The 24,797-nt window shown below is 38.7% G+C and overlaps 1 protein-coding gene across 1 annotated transcript in view; it reads left to right on the forward strand.

The window, feature by feature from the left end:
* Nucleotides 1-24,169, forward strand: part of LOC124552495 — a 70,046-nt gene extending 45,877 nt beyond the window's left edge. Inside the window, exons 5-7 of the mRNA XM_047126778.1 lie at nucleotides 1,911-2,009; nucleotides 19,073-19,279; nucleotides 23,577-24,169. Of these exons, the coding sequence (XP_046982734.1) occupies nucleotides 1,911-2,009; nucleotides 19,073-19,279; nucleotides 23,577-23,693 (423 nt within the window). The 3' untranslated portion in view covers nucleotides 23,694-24,169. The remainder of the gene's footprint in view (nucleotides 1-1,910; nucleotides 2,010-19,072; nucleotides 19,280-23,576) is intronic.
* Nucleotides 24,170-24,797: the final 628 nt, after the last annotated feature.

The raw sequence follows: 24,797 nt of genomic DNA on the forward strand, positions 1-24,797 counted from the left end.
CAGATCTCTCGGTGGTGCTGTTTGAAATACGGTGGAAAATGTGTAGAGGACTACAGGTGTGGTCCTGTATTCAATCTAAAGGGTGGCAAACAAAAGTCACAATTTGTTCCTTACATAATTTATAAGTCACATTAGATATCCTGTTGAGCATCTCAACTGTAGTAACAGTTGAGCTGGAGAAACAAATGACGTACGAAATCATGTGCAGTTCATGATACCTTCACTAGGAGACTAGTGTTTACAACATGGCTGACTTAGGAAGGCTAAACTACAGCAGTGATCGCCAGTTGTGTTTCTTTTTCACGAAGTGAGAAGTCCTATTTTGACTCAGAGGAGTTTTGACAACAGTTTAACACAAGGTGGGTCCCTTACAAGATAACAATTCACAGGCTGTATGATCAGGTTGCACAGGAAGGTTCAATATTGGAAGCGAAACCACCTCGGCTGAAGCCTGTTTGTTTGCCGGAGAGTACTCAAGTGGTACAAGTTGCTCTACAAGGAAGCCCCGGTGAAACGTGCAGAAAGGGAGCAATGCAATAGAGCATATCCAGATGCTCTGTTCAATGGATTCTTAAAAGTGATCTCCAGATGTACGTGTACAAAGGTTACCTCTGCTCATAAGCTCTCTGCAGAGTACAAGAGGCAGAGACTTCTGTTTGCCCGCTGCACGGAGGATAGGAAACAAACTCTCAATGACGTTTGGTTTTCAGATGAGGTGCATTTTCATTTGGATGGTCTGTTTTTAGATTAGATTAGATTTACTTTCATTCCAATTGATCCATAGTGAAGAGGTCCTCCAGGATGATTAACAAATAAAATAAACACTGATGAGGTACTGGAAAATAGCAACTGCATCATGAATGACATCGTGCTGCAAGGATTACAGTGTGGGTTGCAATTTCCAGTCATGGACTTCTTAGACTTTTTTTTAAAAAAAAAAGAAACTGTTAACAGTGCACTTTATTTGAGCACGCTCCAAAATAATTCTATTCTGTAGCCTCTTGCTACTGTATTGCCCTTCCACACGCAAACACTGTGTTGGATTTCTTACACGAGTGTTTTCCAATATGGGACATTTCACTCAGATTTCCAAGACATTTCTATGAGAGGCAATTTTGGCCCCCAATAGTCCAGACCTGAACCTGTGTAACTTCTTTCTTTTGCAGTATCAAAAAGAAACAATTTTTCCCTAACGTCTACATGATTTAATTGAGCTTGGGCGCCTTCACTCTTGCAGTCAAATCATGGAAGAAGTGTGCTGTAGGGTTATCGCTAATATTAGTGTTTGTGTCAAGGAAGTTGGGAATCAAAACAGTGGACATATTTGGGCATGATCTGAGCTCTAGAACAATTGTTCAGAGGTTTTCCATGGTGGTAGATGTTTCTTGAGTGTTTCTCGACAGTGAAGTGTATACCAAGAAACAAAATGGTGACACATTTTATGTGACACCCTTTACCAAAAATGAGCTGAAGTTGCTAAATTGTTTAGCAAATTATTCCACATTCAACTGATTTTTATTCACAGTATAACTCAGTTCAAAATTAAATTCATTAATTGATATAAGCAAGTAGGTACTTTGACTTTGAAATTATAATGCACCAGTCATCTCTCAGAACTTGTGGAATCCAAAACTGCCTCTGAGTGTAAATTTTTTCTTTGTTAAATTACAGATTTTGGTAAGTTAGAACAACAACAGATTTGTTTGTCTCCATAAACTAGTTAATGAAACAAATAAAACTTGTAGCTGGGCACCATCTCTGGAAATAAGAACATGAAAATACTGCAACAAACACAAAATTGTGATTTTTCCTTCTATACAGTGTACTTTTGCTATTAATAAATATTGTGAAACATAACTTGTTTTAGTTACAATTTATAACCTAAAGAAACTTCTGTGTTCTTTTTATAGGCGTACATATACACAAAGGCAACCAAGATTTTTGGAGTGGAAATAAATAAAGACTTCTGTAATCTACAACGCGATATTATCAAGAAATATAATTTCCAGGTATGTGATCAAAAGTAATTGTTAATACCATACAGACAATTGTGAGGGGAGTAGAAATTCTGGAAGAAGTGAAGATGATTCCCTGGTCAACGGCGGATAAAAGAATCGAGCAGTTGGCTGGCACTTAGACGAATGCTGCAGTGCCTCAATTCTGTATGGTTAGGGGTGGGCTGCTGTATTCACTCCTCTTGGTAGTATTACCGAGTGTGTCTGACAGTTAGTTGCAAACAAATATTAAGTGTAGTTGCTTGAGTAGGACTAAAAATAGTATAGTTATTAATGTTAACATTAGTGTCTGTGTGTGTGTGTGTGTGTGTGTGTGTGTGTGTGTGTGTGTGTGTGTGTGTGTGTACGTGTACTGTACTGTACTGTACTGTACTGTGCTGTGCTGTTAACTGACTAGTTCCACATAATTTCGATAAAAGAATGGTTCAAGTGCTCTGTGGAACATAACTTAACTGGTGGAGAGACATGTCATTAATTGACACGGAACATCAAACACACTAAACTGAAGTACACTTTTACCATAATCTTCTTGAATTCTTTGGCTGATGGTTGACTGGCATTTAGTGCTTCTTGTTGGAGGCCAGATTGTCATATTTACTGATACTTTTTCTCATTGTTCTCATTATTCTTAGCACATGCCCTAGCCACTGATATTGATGCACATTTAGATATCTTTTATGCTTACAATTTCTTCCCAATTTTTGTTAGTAACTGGCATTTTATTCATAGTCATATTCATGGTCAATATCAATTCAGGCAGGCTAGGAATAAATCTTAGCTTCATGATCTCGGATGATATTGAATTTAGCATACGTTAAAATGCAGGACTAAGTAAGGAACACGTGCTATTTTGTTTTCTCCAAAAAAAATTCTGCTCTAAGATACAACCCTCCAAAGATGGCACTATGCATGCCATTTTGAAGATACAAATTTTGGAAAAACGTTTTAAAATGGTGTGTCTCTGGAATAGTGCTAGATACTGTGTTGTTGTTGTTGTTGTTGTTGTTTTTACTTGAAAGGTAATTGTTTTATGATTACAAAGAAATCCTCCGTTTGGACTTACCTGTCAACGTTCTTTTCCTATAGCCTTCTGAACTTTTTTTATAACATATGAATTTTTTTTTATTTTTCAAAAATGTCAATCAATATGATTTTTATTTTTTTCTGTTGATTTATACCATATAGTTCTGCATTCACTGAAAAGGAGAACTTCCACTTTTATGTTGAACAGGTTTTATAAACAATTGAAATTTTTGCCATACGTGAAACCTGTTTTATTATCACATAACAGGCTCATAAAAACCAAAACCTAACATAATTGTAGTTTTGAAAGATGAGTAAGAGACTCATTTTTCAAACATTTTAAATGGTTCCAAAATTTATGTGAAAGGTCCAAAGACTTAAAGGTTTCAATTTATACAACTTCTGTGCACTCTGTTTTGAACTGAAATTAGCCATTCAGTTAACTAAAAATGTGTCCCCCTTCTCACATTGTGAATCTGAATATTATCCTGCTGATTCTGAGGTGTTTACCAAATCAACAAAATTTCTTCTTTCTTGCTCTTTAAAGCGCGTGCAATATGAGTTCGCCCATCACTTTGAGTCCAAAAATGTTACTTCTGAATTCCTTTCACAGGAGTAGTTTGTTTGGACCATTATTCTATTTTCTGCCCACAGAATTCCTTCATTTCCTCTTTGGACAAAAGAATGAGAGCTGTGGATGTGTAAGATTTTAAGACTCTCGTAAAATCCTCAGCATTCTGAATCGCAGCTATATTTGGTCTGAAAAGATTATGTTTTGTAGCCTGGTGCTTCAGCAGGCCTCCTACTCCATCCTGAGGCCCCTTCCTGTCACCAGTAGCACTGTATACCCAGTCAGTTGGCACAAGCGACTTACTCATTTCAAACAGCTGGTAACGATTTGTAAAATGACTAGGAGCACCATCAGAAATAATGATGATTTTCTCTGCCCCTGTTTGCAGTTGAAGAATTTTGCACATTGCTAGCAAAGCTTGTGCTGAGTCATGTCCTGTGTCATCACTTATAATTGCAATACTTGTGGTCTTGTTTTGAAAATATGTCACTGCTGTAAAAATGAAACCTGGTCATTACTCCAATTATACCCTGTACTTAGAAACAGAATTACAAACCAGTTCTCAGCAAAATCACGGTGAAGCACTAAACATACTTCTTCAGCCTGTACACGCCCTTTTACTGCAGCAGTGTGGTGTTGTTGCAATTTCTTCAGACTGACTATTTACAAAGTTCATCATTGAAACTGTCAAATGCAACAGTTTCCTCAATTAGTTTATTTTCCTCCCATGTTGCATATGTAATTTCTGCAGAGTTATCTGCTACATTTTCCAGGCCAAGTGTCTGTAAAGACAGTCCTCCTTTTCCGGGGCAGTCACCACATTCTTGAAACAAACAAGTCTCTCACTTTACGTCACAGACTATAATGACATCACACGCCCAACTAAGGTGTTTGTCATGTGCTCCAGTAAGTTCTTCAAAGTTACCACACAAAGTTGAAAATTCGCACAGTATACACATAAACAGACATCTCTACGTGGATGTGGAACTACCCACTTTGGTCGTAGTGCATAAAATTTTGATCTTTCAATATGTAAAGTTCTATAATTGCTCTTACAAATTTCAAAAATTCCTTTAATACTGCGAGTCATGTACCTCGTCGCTTTCACAACTTTTTGAGCTTCAACTGTTTCAGTTATAGTGTCTTTTTGTTGGTACTCTGTTGAGAACAGTCCCATTTACCTTCCAGATAAAATGACTGCACTATTTGAACTTGGGCTGCTTCTACAGGATGACCATAATAGGGATCTGGTCTTGCAAATACTCCTTTTACAGACCTCACATGTCTTGATTTGTCTACCATGTACTTTGATACTGATGGGATGTGGTGCAAAATTGTTTTCTTCGAAAATGGCTCTTGAATACTAGTTAAAACATCCACCTTTTCACTGCACAATGTTCAACAGCTGAATTGATATTTGTGAAAAATTCCTGGCAAGAGGTGCAAGAGTGCTTTGGTTCATTTTCTTCTGAGGATGTAATTTCGACTTTGAAGAGTGTGGTCAGTTTTGCTGTAGTGTATTCATCCATAGCTTTAGTAATTTCTCTGCACTCTCTTGATCCACAGAGCTTATGACTTGACTTCATTGACCACAGTTTCTTAACAGGACTAACACCTACTTCTGTAGTTGACTGATTCAGGGTATTTAATTCTTCCTCTATTGATGCAGAATCTGTATCATTTGCACCATGGGAGGCTTCACCTTGTTCAGATACTATCATCATTGTTGTTGTTATGTCAAAACATTTAGAACACAAAAAGTCGTCACTGGAAACATTTTCACTTTGAAACAGTATTCAAATGAGAACAAGTATTCCCAACCTGAACAAAGTCTGCTTTTTTGTTTGTCTTATATATCACTCTTTTATGGATATGCAAATAGTCAGCACACTTCACTCTCACTTGGCCCCAGTCAGAAGACATTTCAAACAGTCCTTTTCATGACACACACTGCAACTGTGTCATCTGGCAAATTCCTCACGAAAACACAGAACTCACTGCATGGTCTTAGATTCCTTAGAAGCCTCTTCAGTAACCAAATTCAACAGGATGGCATCACTCTATATCAAAGGGAGATGACTGGCTAATTTCCGTACAAAACAGAGTGCACAGAGGTTGTATGAATAGAAACCTTTGACTTTAGACCTTTCACGTACATTTTGGAGCCATTTAAAATGTTTGAAAAATTAGTCTTGTACTCATCTTTCAAAACTAAAATTATGTTGAATGAGGCTAGGTTTTGATTTTTTTATGAGCCTGTTATGTGATAATGTGGTGATAAAACAGGTTTTATGTATGGCAAAAATTTCAATTGTTTGTAAAACGTATTCAACCTAAAGGTGGAAGCTCTTCTTTCCAATGTAGAACTATATGGTACTAATCAACAGAAAAAAAAATCAAAATGTTATGGATTGGCATTTTTGAAAAAAAAAAAAAATTTCGTAAATTATAAAAAAAGTTCAGAATGCTATAGTATAAGAACTTTGACAGATAAGTCTAAATGGAGGATTTCTTTGTAATCATAAAGCAATTATCTTTAAAATAATAAAAAAAATATACCTAGAGCTGTTCCAGAGATACAACATTTTAAATTTTTTTCCAAAATTCGCATCTTCAAAATGGTGTTTGCTGTGTCATCTTTGGAGGCCTGTATCTCGGGGCAGGAATGTTTTTTGGAGAAAACAAAAAATACATGTTTCTTACTTACTCCTGGATTTTAACATATGCTAAATTCAATAACATCAGAGACTATGAAGGGAACCCCCCTGCCTGAAGTGATACGGATTATGCCAACTGTAGATTTCAGCAGCTGTAGTACATATTCTTTTTCCAATAAAATTCAGTTGTCAGGTACAAATATATTCCTATTTTGCTTTACCGGATTCGACAAATTAATTTGTCACCTTCATAAGTTTAGTATTGGTTTAGAGATGTCTATATATATTCTCCAAAAAAGCATAATGCTGTGATAAGGCCAGACTGTACTTATTGTATGTGATTATCATAAACAGAGATTGACAGTTTACAGTAACTGAATAACCTCTATGTATCTAGATATATTTAGATCTGTTTAATGCTTAGAATTTCTTCCCATTAATTTTTTAGTATCTATCATTGTATTCATAGCTGTAAATTGCAGCAACTTTGTCAGCTGCAAAGTTGGAGTCAGAGTGTCTGACTTCAGCTGCCAGAGACTGTGGTCTCTACTACAAAGTGCCACACAGATGTAGAGGTGTACTGCAGGCTGCAGCATATTCGCACGTGACATCGATGTGTGTGTATGGGACTGAAGGCATACAAACTATTTTCATGGCTGCAAAATTGAAAAGAAATTGTCAGTGACATTCCACATTTGCATTAACATCTGTGATAAGTTGAACAACAGATGACACAAGGCAAGTGTCTGTGACGAGCACAGAATTAGCCACTGTCTCGAAAGGTCCGTATCAGAGGAACTGAGGTTAGTGAGGGTGGTGTCAAAGTACTCATTCGGTGAGATTTCATCAGTAGTATATCGGGTCACAATTTGTGGTTCACATGTCTACTGTAGAACAGAGCATGACACAGGTGCAGACTGCTGGAGATTCCATCAATAATTCTGAATGACAAGCAAAGATCCTTAGTGGTGGACTTTTGAAGCCACTAATATGATGGTGTAGTTACAATCCCAAGTATTACACCTTGCAGTCATTCCTCTGGTGGGCCCTCGTTTATAAGTAATTGATAAAAAAGAATATCAAGATTTCTTGAGGTCCACTGGAGCCTTGAAAATGACACGCACTATAAAACAGTGCCATAGCCTAGTGTTTAAGTTGATTGGTTGATATGCTCCAGGTTGTGGATCTGAATCCCGTCAGGAGCAATCTACTTCTCTTTTCCTACACCATCATATGGGTGGTTACAAAACATCGAGTCCATCCATGAGGACTCTTGCTTGTGAGTTTCATCTTACCTGAAAAACACTCACTGAGAGCAAGGTCAGACAGTGAGACAGTGTAGGGCAATCCAGTGACTGTGTCACAAACACTTTGAGAAAATTAACTGCATAATGATTGCAAAATTCTGTGTGTGTGTGTGTGTGTGTGTGTGTGTGTAATTATTATCTCCCAGAGATAAGTTTTGTATAGGCAACAACCACCATTGTAGTGCTCAGCTGTGTCCCCTTCGGTTTTACATTCAGCCAATGTTCTCTATTCATGAAGGTGTATACACACGATGCCTTTTCTTGTGTTCAGCTTTGCACATGCACATAAGTTTCCAACAGCGCAAGTACACATGTGAATTTGTGTGTGTGTAATTTCCTGGATATGGAGGCCATACATATGGTGCATTTCTTCCCAATTTCTGTGGGAATCTTTTTAGCAGATGACAGGCGGCTGGGGCCATGTGTGTTTCATTGTGTAGTGTGTTGAAGTTATGCTGTGAAGTTGTTTATGTGCAGTAATGTCTGCTGGCTCCAAAGGAAACATGCTAAATTTATAGATAATTCAGAGTGTATACACCTCGGGGAATCCAGGGAAAACTCCGGAATTTTTTCATCCGGGAGAAAACTGGAAAAACTGGAAATTTTCATTGTTTTAGTTTTCAGTTAAATTTTTGTAATTTTGACTGGCAGGAACTGATACTCTAACAAAGAATTTTACTTTAGTCTGCTACTGCAGAATAACACTGCGGCAATAAAACTTAAACGAGAGAAAGAAAACCAAAATAACCTCAAGTTGCAATGCACACACAAGCGTCTGCCAACACCATAAAGTGCCAAAGGATTTAAGGCAAAGACTATGCAATACTTGATAACAACAAACTGGTTCGGATGACCGTGACATCAAATGGTTTACATTAGGTTTGGTTGAGCAGTTGCCAGCAGGCTCGCACGCATGCGTAGTTGAGTTGCGTATGAGCAGTACCTGCTCCCGCTTATGGCTACTTGAAGCACGGTTGTTAGCTGTATCAGCAGTAGCAACAAGCAGCCAGACACTAGTCAGAAAAATTCTTCTGGCGAACCCAAGCTGCCAAATTCATGCATGCGCAGAGCTGTCTAAGTTGCCGTGGAGAGGGCGGTAGTTTCCACAAAATAGTCTCCATGTGACCCGTGTTTAGGTTTAGTGGTTTCTCTGTTTCTTCTTTGTTTATAACTCTCATGTTAAATGAAGACGAAATGGATATCTGTGAGAGTTGGGAAGTGAATTAAAATGCATTCACATACTTATGGAAGGTTAAAATATGTCATTAGTTTTAGTTTCCTGATTTGATTTTATTTCCAGGTTTTTGGCAGTCAAGCACTAATTGCCTTGCACAACACTGAGTTATTTTTGTTGCTTTGCTAAAGAAATTTGGCATTTGTTAATCTTTTCTGCAGAGGCAATCAATTTATTTGAAATGAAGTGTTTCATTCCACAGTATTGGTTAGTGTCAACTCTTTGCTGAATTACAAGTACCTGTTTTTATCTCCTGGTACACATGGCATTATGCCATAATAAAGAATCAAACATGAGAATACAGTAGTGGTACTCCAAGAAAATTTGCAGCCCGAAAACCACACTGAAAAGCTTAATATCAGGTTGAGGCATACTTCTTCGTGAATCTGGATATACAAATGTGCACTTTCAGGCGAATTATGCATTTTAGTCTATCTTGTGGAATACCCTCTGATGTTCTGTTTTGTTTACGACATTATGTGAGATCTCTTAAAGTTATATAGGTACAAACATGTGGGCTTCCTATGTCATTGTAGCTGCGCATGTGCAGTAAGGTCGTTTTCTATCGCTCTCTGACAACTGCTGAAACAAAGTGTAACAGGTCGCAGCAAAATATTGCGAATGGTGGTTGAAGAGCGTTATTTTCAAAGTAAATTTCATTTTATGCAAGATGAATTAAGTTAAGTGTGCGAATGTGCATTGAATTTCTGAAATCACAGAGCATTTGATTCTCATTTAAAGCTTAACGCACTGAGGGCCAACCACTTAGAAGAATTTCGAACCCAGACACTTATGTAATTTAAAATTTTACCAGTACATTTGTGTGATGTACCTGTATTAAAGTGTAACACTTGCAAAAAGACCAATATTATATGTGAAAGCTTAATTTCTCTTGTAGTTACACTATGTGTATTAGTTTAAACCATTAACTTTGCCTATTTATGTGTGCACGCTACTGAACAGTGATGTTGGTTGCTATTGGCTGACTACGTCACATGTCATATGCTCTGAATATCTGCTATCATCGGCTGGTGAGATCACATGACATCAGCTGTGATTGACCTACTAAAATGCATCGCAATCTCGATTTCAATGCTTCGGAAACCAACGTGCTGTTTTTGGTGGAATTCAAATATATACTTTCGCAGTACGAAAATATGCAGCGTACATGCTGCTGCACATCAAAGATCTTTCCAAAATGCATGTTTCTTTTTTTGCGGGGTGGCTTGTTCATTTTCTAAAGTGTGGGAAAGTTCTACGCCGGTGTTTAAAACCTTAATCATTCAAAGGATCGAAAAGTTTTGTGCTTCTGAGAGAAAGTATTCTGTTACTTAACATGGAAAAAGTGTATTATCACTCAGGAAAAAGTGTGTTCTTAACTGGGACAACCGTGAAAAATCCAGAAATTTTTTTTTCTTGTCCACATATACACCCTGTAATTACAAGCAAAGAAAAGTCATATGGAACGCTGCACCTAAAAATTTGAGATGTGGTGCTGTGAGCGTCAAGCATTACATAAAAAGTTTCCGACAGTATTACTGTAAAAAATAAGGTACCATAACTTTCGAAGTTGAAAAGCAGAGAAGAATAAGGAAGAAATTTACAAAAAGTGTGTATGAAAACTGTGCACAAATATTTATGCTATGGCAATTTATTGGCACTACCGCTGAGGAGCCTGACATCTGAACAAAAGAACTGGGTGTAACTCTTCAACAGACTATTAGAAATCGAAATAAAGGACTCAAAATAATAATAATAATAATAATAATACAAAATTGGAAATCACTATGACTGTTCTAATGGATTCTGGCATCTATGAAATTCCCAAACTTACTGGGTCTGAGGATGTTGATCTACACATAATATTTCATGATTAAAGTTGTGTAAACAATTTTTTATAAAATAAAAGACAAATGATACATTGAAAATTAATTAACCTTCACATAAAGACTAAGAACCTACCTCAAGTATTGCTTGGTCCCAGGAATAAACAGTGGAATGCTTTGTTTTGAAATGTGAATTAAATATTTGACTGCTGTATAAGTCGCCAATTTCTAGCTGACAAAATGTTGTTTCCAGCCTTATCACTGCTGTTTCCCAAGCAGAAAATGTAGAATCTCTCTGTGACCTTCTTTTGAAGTTTGCAGACACAATATTTTCACATTATATTTTTCATACCTCTGTTATTGAAATACTTCTTTACCTACAGGCACTTTTGCGTTTTCTTCTTGTTGTCACCTTTTCATCACAATAAACACAGCACAAGCTCCCAAGCAAAGAAGGTGATCCATGTCAGACTGCTTGCACAATGAGGCATCGTGTTGGACATGAGAACACCCATTCTTTCCGCTAATTGTTGTGCATGCCGTTTTATTCCCGTGCATCTGCGATTTCACACGAGAAAAGAGGCTTCATGTGCACATACATTTAGACTGTTCATTTTTCTTCACTTTCACTGGGAGGAAGTAATCTCATCCGTGAATCTATTAATTGATATGCAGTTTTAGTCCTACTTGTGAACCTTCTTTTTATTTCCATCATTGCTGCTTCAGTGTATAGATTCATCAGGAGGACCAAAAGATTCTTTCTAATGTGAGCATTTCCTTTCTTGGTCTTTCATTGTTATTGCTCTTTCTTGGATTTTGTACATTTTGTCAGTCACACAATATTAAAAATGTTGGGTTGGCTGAACTCAATAACAAGGCCGTAACACCAAGTGTATCTAGGACAGAACTGAACCCACCTGACTATGTAGAGCAACATTTTGATTGATTATACTATGCAGATGATAGAAAATTGCTTCAGATTCAAAACTATACAGTAATCAAAGTGAAATAAAGGGATGTTTTAACATGTCTACTACTGCCCTTTCATAGCCAGAACAGTATTCTTTTCTCTGAGAGTTAATCATTTTATCAAAAAAAGAAGAATCATATGGGTGACCATGCACATTGCTTATAGAAAATGAAATCTATTGTAGCCAACTAAATCTCTGTTAAATTCTGGTTGTCGAATTTTGTTACGTTATTCTTCTCGGTATACTGGAAATAATTATCCTTTTAGTTCACAAATAAACCACTCTTCTTAAATAACAATTCCAGCATTGATGACAAAAATTTCCTGTACTTTAATCTGGGGCATTCAGTCTTGATATGTCAGCTCAAATAATATGCCTAATGGCTTGTAATAGCTCTTCGACATTCTTTTCACAGTAATATGGGGTGTATATGTCCTGGGGCAACCAATAAAGAATTCTTTTTAGCCCACTACTGCAGAATAATACTGCAGCACCAAAACATAAACAAGAGAAAAACACCAAAATGAAACTTAAATTGCAAAAAAATGTGCTATTTACAACAAAACACAGTGCACACACAACTGTCTACTGACAGCAAAATGTCAATGGCTGTAGGACAGAAACTGTGCAATACTGCATAACAACAAACAGCTTTCGATGAGGGTGATGTTACAATTGTTTACATTTTCTAACAGGTCATGGGAAAATATTGCAAACGGTGGTTTGAGAAGCGTTGTTCTCAAAGTATAGAAGATGAGTAATGTTCCATGTGAGAATGTGTGATGAATTTCTTAAATTACAGAGCAGTTGACACTCTTTTGAGGACCAGCCACTTAGAAAAATTTCAAACCCTGTAGACTAGCCTATATTTGATTATTTAAAATTTTAGAGTAACACTTGAAAAAAGGACCAATATTACTTTTGAAATCTTAGCTTTGCTTATAGCTATACTATAAGTAAAGTAATTTAAACCATTAACTTTTCTTATTTGTATGTTCATGACACTTAATAGTGATGTTGCTGTTGGCTAACATCATCATGTGTCCTATACTGCGAGCATCTGCTGTCATTTGCCGGCGAGATGATGTGATGTGGGCTATGATTGCTTGACAAAACTACACGGCAATCTCTCTTTCAGAGCTTCGGAAACCAATGTGCTCTATTTGATGGAATTCATGTTTATACTTTCTTAATAAGAAGATACGCAGTTTACATGTTGCTGCACATCAAAATGCAGTTTACATGTTGCTGCACATCAAAGATCTTTCCTAAACACATTGGTTTTTTTCCTAAAGTGCTGACAATGTATATGCTTGAGTATAAAACCTTTCCCATTCAAAAGACTAGTAAGTTGTAGAGCTCCGAGGGAAAGTATACTGTCACTTAACATGGAGAAAGTGTATTTTCACCTGGAAAAAAGTGTATTTTTAACAGGAAATCTGGGAAAAACCCAGGGATTTTTTTTCCATGTATACACCCTGTAATAGAGTCTAGTTTTTCTTTCCCTCAGATTCCAACTAGATTCTTTGCGACAAAGAATGAGAATCTCCAGGCAAGTGTTGCTGTACAGATTCAGGAAAGACAGCATTTCCAAAGAAAACGTGCAAATTAGTACTTTTCATATCAGACCACTTATATGCTTCAGAATACTTTTATAAATTAGTATTAAAAGTAGGCCACTAAATTATTTTACTTGAATTTCCTTCAAGCTTACACTTTTTTTCAGCATTCATTCAGATTACGAAAAATTTTTGGATTTTGCATAAAACATCCATTTTTTAAGCATTTGCACAGTGACAGAATGGTGCTCTGAGGCAGGCTGGCTCTACAGCCAGTTGCAACCGAAATATTGGAGTATAATGAAGATTACCAAAAGTGTATTGTGGTTTATGTCAAATAAGTGGAAGGGGAGTGAAGGTATTTTGTCCTATTTTGTCCACAACTTCCATTTACTGTGTTTTCAATCATTTTTTGTTCACACTTCACAATCTTACATCTTCCGACGGTCTTCACATCTCCTGCACTTTTCCCTGTCTCCTTGACTAGCTATCCCTTCTCCTGATCTGATCATTGATTCCCTGGGTTTTTTAATCAAGTTCTGTGGGGCCATGCGAGCCAAAGTTACATAGTGATGGAACAAATCAGTACATGGTTTACAGAACGCTGATGAGAAAATTTCTGAACACAAGAGTTAAAGTAATGAAACACACAAAAAATGTGAGTGATTTTATGGATAAGTGCCACATTGTGAGGTCATGATTGCTGCATCTCAACTGAAATGAAAACAGATATGATCTCTTTGAGTTGTGACAACTTGCAGTTCAGCATATCTTGGCTCAACAGCGAGTTGTATGCACCAGCATGGTACTCATTAATGTGGTTTCTACACATATAGTCAGTTGGGAACACACTGTCAGAGGAAGTATTATAGGGGGAAAAAAAGGCCAAGTTATGTATTGAATTTTACATTTACATGTCGAAATAATATTGAACAATAATTTTCAGATAGGGGATGTCCTTAAAGATTGAATTATTTGTGAAAGTTGAAATTTTATTTGAATCTCATAGAATGATTTAGTTACTATAATTCAATAACAAAACATTTTATACTGTGGGCAGCCACAGCTCTGGAATTACATCTTGATAAACTGCAGCAGCTGTTAAATGATCCTTTATTAAAATGACTAGTTTTGCAGCTTACAGTTGCATTGTCAGGTATACAGGTACATCTGAATAGAAAAAAAGGGGGGGGGGGGGGGAATATGTTGTTGTTGTGGTCTTCAGTCCGACGACTGGTTTGACGCAGCTCTCCATGCTAATCTATCCTGTGCAAGCTCCTTCATCTCCCAGTACCTACTGCAACCTACATCCTTCTGAATCTGCTTAGTGTATTCATCTCTTGGTCTCCCACTACGATTTTTACCCTCCTCGCTGCCCTCCAATGCTAAATTTGTGATCCCTTGATGCCTCAGGACATGGCCTACCAGCCGATCCCTTCTTCTAGTCATGTTGCGCCACAAACTTCTCTTCTCACCAATCCTATTCAATACCTCCTCATTAGTTGCGTGATTTACCCACCTAATCTTCAACATACTTCTGTAGCACCACATTTCGAAAGCTTCTATTCTCTTCCTGTCCAAACTATTTATTGTCCATGTTTCACTTCCATACATGGCTACACTCGATACAAATACTTTCAGAAACGACTTCCTGACACTTAAATCTATACTCGATGTTAACAAATTTCTCTTCTTCAGAAACGCTTTCCTTGCCATTGCCAGTCTACATTTTATATCCTCTCTACTTCGACCATCATCAGTTATTTTGCACCCCAAATAGCAAAACTCCTTTACTACTTTAAGTGTCTCATTTCCTAATCTAATTCCCTCAGCATCACCCGAGTTAATTTGACTACATTCCATTATCCTTGTTTTGCTTTTGTTGATGTTCATCTTATATCCTCCTTTCAAGACACTGTCCATTCCATTCAACTGCTCTTCCAAGTCCTTTGCTGTCTCTGACAGAATTACAATGTCATCAGCGAACCTCAAAGTTTTTATTTCTTCTCCCTGGATTTTAATACCTACTCCAAATTTTTCTTTTGTTTCCTTTACTGCTTGCTCAATATACAGATTGAATAACATTGGGGAGAGGCTACAACCCTGTCTCACTCCCTTCCCAACCACTGCTTCCCTTTCATGCCCCTCGACTCTTATAACTGCCATCTGTTTTCTGTACAAATTGTAAATAGCCTTTTGCTCCCTGTATTTTACCCCTGCCACCTTTAGAATTTGAAAGAGAGTATTCCAGTCAACATTGTCAAAAGCTTTCTCGTTAAGTCTACAAATGCTAGAAACGTAGGTTTGCCTTTCCTTAATCTTTCTTCTAAGATAAGTCGTCAGTTTTTCCATTCGTCTGTAAATAATTCGTGTTAGTATTTTGCAGCTGTGACTTATTAAACTGATAGTTCGGTAATTTTCACATCTGTCAACACCTGTTTTCTTTGGGATTGGAATTATTGTATTCTTCTTGAAGTCTGAGGGTATTTTGCCTGTCTCGTACATCTTGCTCACTAGATGGAAAAGTTTTGTCAGGACTGGCTCTCCCAAGGCCGTCAGTAGTTCTAATGGAATGTTATCTACTCCCGGGGCCTTGTTTCGACTTAGGTCTTTCAGTGCTCTCTCAAGCTCTTCACGCAGTATCGTATCTCCCATTTCATCTTCATCGGCATCCTCTTCCATTTCCATAATATTGTCCTCAAGTACATCGCCCTTGTACAGACCCTCTATATACTCCTTCCACCTTTCTGCTTTCCCCTCTTTGCTTAGAACTGGGTTTCCATCTGAGCTCTTGATATTCATACAAGTGCCTCTCGTTTCTCCAAAGGTCTCTTTAATTTTCCTGTAGTCTGTGTCTATCTTACCCCTAGTGAGATAAGCCTCTACATCCTTACATTTGCCCTCTAGCCATGCCTGCTTAGCCATTTTGCACTTCCTGTCGATCTCATTTTTGAGACGTTTGTATTCCTTTTTGCCTGCTTCATTTACTACATTTTTATATTTTCTTCTCTCATCAATTAAATTCAATATTTCTTCTGTTACCCAAGGATTTCTACTAGCCCTAGTCTTTTTACCTACTTGATCCTCTGCTGCCTTCACTACTTCATCCCTCAGAGCTACCCATTCGTCTTCTACTGTATTTCTTTCCCCCACTCCTGTCAATCGTTCCCTTATGCTCTCCCTGAAACTCTGGTTTAGTCAGTTTATCCAGGTCCCATCTCCTTAAATTCCCACCTTTTTGCAATTTCTGCAGTTTTAATCTACAATTCATAACCAATAGATTGTGGTCAGAGTCCACATCTGGCCCTGGAAATGTCTTACAATTTAAAACCTGGTTCCTAAATCTCTGTCTTACCATTATATAATCTATCTGATACCTTTTAGTATCTCCAGGATTCTTCCATGTATACAACCTTCTTTTATGATTCTTGAACCAAGCGTTAGCTATGATTAAGTTATGCTCTGTGCAAAATTCTAACAGACGGCTTCCTCTTTCATTTCTTAGCTCCAATCCATATTCACCTACTATGTTTCCTTCTCTCCCTTTTCCTACTGTTGAATTCCAGTCACCCATGACTATTAAATTTTCGTCTCTCTTCACTACCTGAATAATTTCTTTTATCTCATCATACATTTCTTCAATTTCTTCGTCATCTGCAGAGCTAGTTGGCATATAAACTTGTACAACTGTAGTAGGGCTGAGCTTCGTGTCTATCTTGGCCACAATAATGTGTTCACTATGCTGTTTGTAGTAGCTTACCCGTACACCTATTTTTTTATTCATTATTAAACCTACTCCTGCATTACCCCTATTTGATTTTGTATTTATAACCCTGTATTCACCTGACCAGAAGTCTTGTTCCTCCTGCCACCGAACTTCACTAATTCCCACTATATCTAACTTTAACCTATCCATTTCCCTTTTTAAATTTTCTAACCTACCTGCCCGATTAAGGGATCTGACATTCCACACTTCGATCCGTAGAATGCCAGTTTTCTTTCTCCTGATAACGACGTCCTCCTGAGTAGTCCCCGCCCGGAGATCCGAATGGGAGACTATTTTACCTCCGGAATATTTTACCCAAGAGGACGCCATCATCATTTAACCATACAGTAAAGCTGCATGCCCTCGGGATAAGTTACGGCTGTAGTTTCCCCTTGCTTTCAGCCGTTCGCAGTACCACAACAGCAAGGCCGTTTTGGTTAATGTTACAAGGCCAGATCAGTCAATCATCCAGACTGTTGCCCCTGCAACTACTGGAAAGGCTGCTGCCCCTCTTCAGGAACTACACGTTTGTCTGGCCTCTCAACAGATACCCCTCCGTTGTGGTTGCACCTACGGTACGGCTATCTGTATCGTTGAGGCACGCAAGCCTCCCCACCAACTTCAAGGTCCATGGTTCATGGGGGAATATAATAAACAATATTTCTATATCCAAAGTTGAAAAGGAATGTAGTAAATAATGATGGATAAAAGCACTCACAATCATTTCATATAAAATCTAGGCCGACCTTAAATTGACGGTCCAACATTCTTAGTCAGTTCAGAATATAACACCCATCTAAAGAGCAGTAGTCGGGTAATAAAATCAGTAAAATGATGGAGTCGACCATCCCAAACAGCAAAGGATCCTACAATAAAAACTGAGAGAACTGATAGGGTCTACAACTCAAAGTCTGAAAATGTGGAATTAAAGTAACAACTTTTGACAGAGAATTTAATAAAGTAATAATGATGTCTCAGTCCATTGTGCTTAAAGAACTTTGAACAACCAATTATCAAATAATAATGATGCTGAAACAATGCATCATCAACAAGGCAAGACGTAATTATTGATGAAGTGAGAAAGCGAGACGGGTCTTACGACTGGTAACAAGTGGAAGATCACAGGTTGAAGTTCTGTTACGGTAATCAATATTGAGACTCCTTCTGCTTGCTCACTCCATTGATGATAACTCCTCCTCATGTTGATGACAGATCACGGTGGCAATTCTTCTGGAAAACCTGGAATTCTCAGGGATTCATGTTGATTATGGAACAGGGTGACAGTTCTTCTGGAAAACCTGGAATTCTCATGGAATTACATTTTACCTGGAAAAATCAGGGAAATCTGAGGGAATTCTGTGTTTTTAACCTAGCACTGAAATCGAAATTTATTGAGTTGTATAAATTGCACATTTTAGAATTCTTAATATCTCGAAGTGTGTTAAATATATGAATATTATTCAACATAAATTATCGATGTTTGAAAACTGTGGTTAAATTACTGCTTATGGTTGGTTCTCAGCTCAGAGGAAAGAAAAAATAATTATTGTGGTATGCTGCCACACCACCTCCCCAATGCAGACCATTAATTTCAGGAGCTTCTTGATGCCATCTTCCTCCTCACACCTGGTATAATTCTCAGGGTGGTTTCTGCCCCCCCCCCCCCTCCCCCCCACCAAGTTTGAGTAGGCACCCTGTGGATTGGTTTTCATCATGAGTATTATTATCTAATTGATTGTGAAATTCGTTAAATGCAGGGTAATGAGGAGACACTGTTAGTCTTTTACATCCTTTGTCAAAAGAGGTCACTGAATTGTACAGGTGGTAACAAAATCGTGCCAAGAGATTTGAATAAAACTTCAACTTTCACAAATTCTTTGATCTTGGACGACAGCCCCTACTTGTGAATTACCATTCAATGTTGTTCCGAAATGTGACCATACAATGTGTTATGCTATTTGGCTTTCTTTCAAATACTACCTCTGCCAAAGTGTTCCAAGTGATTGTAGACATTTTGATGACTGTCGCACTCAGAAACGAGCGAGTGTAATTCTCACTGTATTGCCTTGCTGAGGTTGTACCCCTTCTAATACTGGAGCTCGTACTGCTGAAGCAATTTTGACGCACTCACATGTTCTATCAGGACAGAGTGGTGGTACTGGAAGGCGATGTGACTAATGCGGCAGATGTGATCCGGGCGGCGGACGTGATCGTGATGAACAACGTGTTCGAGTTCTTCATGCCGGCAGAGAAGCAGGTGGCGGTGTGGCGGCTCCTGCGTGCAGCGGCACGGCCGGGTGCACTTCTGGTGACAGTTCCCGCACTTGAGGCAGCCTTCGCCCACCTACAGGTAAGTGCTGGCCACACCCTGCAGGTGGGAGATATGGTGAGACGGAAGAGGTCTATGTGCTACAGTTCCAACCCTTAAATGTTTTCTTTTGTTTTTTCCATTCTACATGTAAAGGCTAGTTTACACAATGACACTGGGTTGCAAAACTCATTTTGTGAAACACAGCAACACGAGTACACTTTCGTTTTGTTGTTTGGTCTCAGAAGTGAACCTTTTGGCAGGTACACAAGTAGTGACAGAGTTGATACCTGTCTGTGTGAAAAAAATAAGAATTGTGTTTGTATTGAAGAAGAAGAAGAAGAAGAAGAAGAAGTCAGCTCAGTAACTTCACTACAAGAAGCTATTGTAGAAGACCCAAAAAGTTATTTCCACTATCTCAGAATGTAACTAGGACAGTTCACTTTTTATCTTAATAGAGCTAATGATATGACAAGAGAGAAAGATACTATAATGTGTGAAGCATTGTTATCAGAACTGAAACTACAGATCATGTTGCATTTCTTTGCAAGTGGGGGATTTGTATTTGCCTCTATAGTAGGTATTGTCTGTTCTATGGCCAGATGTTTCAGTTGCTTGTATTTCTCAAATGTCTCTGAGTACTATGGGACTCAACTGCTGAGGTCATTAGTCCCCTAGAACTTAGAACTAGTTAAACCTAACTAACCTAAGGACATCACAAACATCCATACCCGAGGCAGGATTCGAACCTGCGACCGTAGCGGTCTTGCGGTTCCAGACTGCAGCGCCTTTAACCGCACGGCCACTTCGGCCAGCTTGTATTTCTCATAGTTCACTTTGTGTGTGTGTGTGTGTGTGTGTGTGTGTGTGTGTGTGTGTGTGTGTGTGTGTTTGTTTATAATGGAACGGACTTTGCTCTGCAGCTCAGATATTGTCAATCCGTCTGTGTTCAGCAGTACATTGCTGCTTGTTTTTATAGTCGACACCATCGAAATCCTACAAGTGCCTCGCATGCCGTAGATGTCTGAGAAGTGCAAATTTTCCTCCATTTCCCACCTTGTATTTAACTTTATTGATGCGACACCTAACCTCAGATGATGTACAACTATTGGTTTCGTGTCATCAAAGTTTGAACAAACCAAAATGGTTTACTTTCGTCAGCAACTTGCACGTAGTGAAGCAGCCAGTAATGCAGTTTGGAAACTTGATTTTACATCCCAGTGGCATCATGTAAACTAACTTAATGCATATGCTATGATTCCATAAAATGGCTAAATTCTTATTTGTGTAGTATTTCACTAGACTATTGACAGTATAGTGTACAGGCTGGTGATGATGAGAGTGTGCATAGTTCATGTAGAAATATTTTATGTAAACAAGTATTCATATTTTACAATATCTGTAAACCGTGTGCATGTGAAAGTTTGGCTTCTCTAGAAATTGTTTGTTTTTTGATTGATGTGGCTTATTTGAAGGCCCTCATTCTCCTCTTTCAACCAAATGTTATTCTTTTCTTTTTTGTCAGAACTTAATGCTTCAGGGTGCATTGTCATGCTGATACAATCAATCGTCGTCTCCAGACTATCGCTTTACTGTATGCAGGAAACAATGCTATAAAATGTGTTCATATACTTCTGCATGTAGTGTTTTATTAAGCACAACAAGGAAACCACACCACAATTGTGAAAAATACTCCCACACTCTGACGGAACTTCCTCTATTCTTCACTGATGGCTCTACCGCGATGGCAGATAGCATTCTGCAGACATTCACCAACCCCTAACCCTCCCATTGGATTGCCACTTAGAGCTCGATTAATCACTCCAAATCATTCCTTTTCAATCATCCACTGTCCAGTGGTGTCAGTTTTTACGCCTCTTCGAGTGTTGCTTAGCATAGCCTACAGACTCGTGTGCCTTACAAGGTGCCGCACGACCATCGTACCCCATTTCTTTTTACCTCACTATGCACAGTCATTTTGCTGGCTGGACTGCTAGTAGCAGTTTGGAACTCACGAGTGATTCCTTTTGATGATTTCATGCAATTTTTTATGACCCTCCGCAATGCTCAAAAGTCCCTGTCCGTCAGTACGTGAGGTCTCGATCCCTGTTTAGCTGTGATTGCTCCTTAGTATTGTTTCCACTTCACAGTCTCATCACCAACAGTTCACTTGGCAGTCTTGCAGAGGTGACATACGATGGCTGTAGTCTGATTAAAATTACTCAATAGTTGAAGATCAGTTTGCATTCCGTAGAAATATTGGAACACGTGAGGCAATACTGACCCTACGACTTATCTTAGAAGATAGATTAAGGAAAGGCAAACCAGTGTTTCTAGCATTTGTAGACTTAGAGAAAGCCTTTGACAATGTTGACTGGAATACCCTCTTTCAAATTCTGAAGGTGGCAGGGGTAAAATACAGGGAGCGAAAGGCTATTTACAATTTGTGCAGAAACCAGTTATAAGAGTCGAGGGGCATGAAAGGGAAGCAGTGGTTGGAAAGGGAGTGAGACAGGGTTGTAGCCTATCCCCAGTGTTATTCAATCTGTATATTGAGCAAGCAGTAAAGGAAACAAAAGAAACATTCGGAGGAGGTATTAAAATCCATGGAGAAGAAATAAAAACTAAATAACTGATGATGGTCGAAGCAGAGAGGATATAAAATGTAGACTTGCAATGGCAAGGAAAGCGTTTCTGAAGAAGAGAAATTTGTTAACATCGAGTATAGATTTAAGTGTCAGGAAGTCGTTTCTGAGAGTATTTGTATGGAGTGTAGCCATGTATGAAAGTGAAACATGGACGATTAATAGTTTGGACAAGAAAAAAATAGAAGCTTTTGAAATGTGGTGCTACAGAAGAATGCTGAAGATTAGATGGGTAGATCACATAACTAATGAGGAGGTATTGAATAGAATTAGGGAGAAATTTATGACACAACTTGACTAGAAGAAGGGATCGGTTGGTAGGGCATGTTCTGAGGCATCAAGGGATCACCAATTTAGTAATGGAGGGCAGCGTGGAGGGTAAAAATCGTAGGAGGAGACCAAGAGATGAATACTCTAAGCAGATTCAGAAGGATGTAGGTTGCAGTAGGTACTGGGAGATGAAGTAGCTTGCACAGGATAGAGTAGCTTATCAGCTGCCGGCTATCATTGGCTTATAGGTGATACACAAACACCGAATGGCAGAAGACAGGTTTTGTAGCCCTGAATTTAAATCCCTGTCCTAAGTTAACCTCAGCCTCATGATGTTCCAAGGAAATGGTGGTCAACGATCTGCAGCAGAAGTAAAATCATGATCGCTTTGTTCACGGCAATTAAACCTAACCTTTATGAGCAAGATAGAAAAAAATTCAGCAGTAAATGCAAACTGTAATTTCTCGCCGTCATTGATTAGCTGAAACTGACCTGACTCTGGCTACACAAGCTGCTGCGGTACCGGCAGATAAACAGTCCTCGTTGGCACTTGGTTGCAGATTATAGGCAACACAGGCAGATTCCAAACTAAAAAAGAATGACAGGAGGAAAAATAAGAGCAATAAAATAGTCAATACAGTGATGAAAATTGACTTGGCAAAGAATTAGAAATAAGAATTGCATTTAAATCAGTTAATTGAATGGTTCTATATGATTATATTAACTGTATGTGTGATGCTGAATCACATCTTGCGTAGAAGTATCCAGCAGTATTTGGTTAGTGCTGTTTATGAAATGTGTGTATTTCATTAACTTTGTTTGTTTGTTTGTTTGTTTGAGGGGGGGCGGTTTGTGCGCACACTCTTGTGCTTTTGTGTGTGGGGGAGGGGGGGTGGAGAGAGTTGGTGTGGTTATTATGTGAGATGAAATACAAAATAAAAGTGCCAGACCCATTATTTGGGATCCAAACACATCATGAAAGAATACCGGACAAAGAATCTAAGTGAACTGGCCAATTGTTATGGCAGTTTGGCAACAGCGAATGGCTTGGGCATGCTGTTGAGTGCTCTGATTGGAGGAAACATGTGAAGTGTCAACCATCAAGTAATTTTAATAGGACTATAGTCCACACTAGTAGTCACCGACCTCTTCCAACTGTGCCATTCTGCTGTTCCCGCTTTTCTACTTACAACATAATACTCCCTGCCTCATTTTATACTGACATGTGCCTCTAACGATGTCTAGTTCTAGTAGTCAATTTCACATTTTGTAGGGGAGTCGATATACTTACGCACGCGCGCGCACACACACACACACACACACACACACACACACACACACAGAGAGAGAGAGAGAGAGAGAGAGAGAGAGAGAGAGAGAGAGAGAGATGTTTCCAAAACAGTTGATCCATGGACTTTTTGCAGACGGGCATCGACCTGACGTCGTGGGTGCGACCGGTGCCACCGCATGACCCCGAGGCACCTGGCTTAGTGGACATAGCGGAGGAGGCAGAGCACGTGCGGCTGTACGAGGTGATGTAGTGCCCGGCAGAGGGGGCCTGCACGTGCAGGCCAGGACGATCTTCTGTGTTGACAGTCGGTGGCCACAGCAGTATGTGCGGCAAAAAATTGGTGGCACCGCAACACGCCATGTGACAGTTCAGCATGGGGTGAAACGTGGGGCAGTGGCAGTCGGTATCTGTATCGGCCTCAGAAGGTGGCATCAGTGTTACTAAATACTCATTCTCCTATGCATGTGTCGGATGTAAGTGGTATAATTTGTGTGTGTGTGTGTGTGTGTGTGTGTGTGTGTGTGTGTGTGTGTGTGTGTGTAAAACCATGTAAACTAACAATGTGTATCGATCCTCACGAGAATATGCAGTTAAGTAAGTGTGGCTGTTTGGTCCAGGTGAGCCTGTGTGGGGAGACAGTGAACACTCACCTCATTGGACAGACTCAATTTTTGTCTCTGTAGAAATTCAGGAATATTTGATCTATTAAATGTCTTCCTAATTGAAGTGTTGCACTTGTGTTCATCAGTGTTGTTACCATCTGACAATTTTTGTGTATTATGTATCTGTATTTTCTTTTTAACTTAAAATTCTTAAAGGTTAATGTTATGATTACATTAAACTAATGGGCACAGTTTTGGAACTGACACAATATTTTGTTACAGTAGTGGAAGTCAACCTGGGTGATGTAAAAATGTAAGCTCAACAGATTTAGCAAATCTATCTTTATTTGTAGTCTGCAAACCACTGTTTAGTGCATGGCAAAGGATACTTCCCACAGTAACACGTTTGTAAGTTGTTTCTTGTTCCAGGTTAAATGCTTAAAATGGCTCTGTAAATGCTTTAATCAGTTTATTGGTAGTCTTGCCTTCTCAGTCTGTGCAAGAGCAATAAATAGTGTTTTCCCTACAGGATCAATAATTAAGGGTGACGTAGTAATCTTGTAGATTCTCCACTTCGTACTGTTTCGTGAAATATTGTAAGCAAGCTTACGTGGGACAGTACACATCCATGTTTAAGCATACGCCATTTCCGCATCTCCGAGATTTTCTCTCATGGGTCAGTCAACCGCGTCACCATTCGTGCTGCGTTTCTGTCTTGTTATCTCTGACGGAATTATGGTGTTGTTGGCAAA

Source organism: Schistocerca americana, chromosome 10 (assembly GCF_021461395.2).
Source record: "Schistocerca americana isolate TAMUIC-IGC-003095 chromosome 10, iqSchAmer2.1, whole genome shotgun sequence".
NCBI lineage: Eukaryota > Metazoa > Arthropoda > Insecta > Orthoptera > Acrididae > Schistocerca > Schistocerca americana.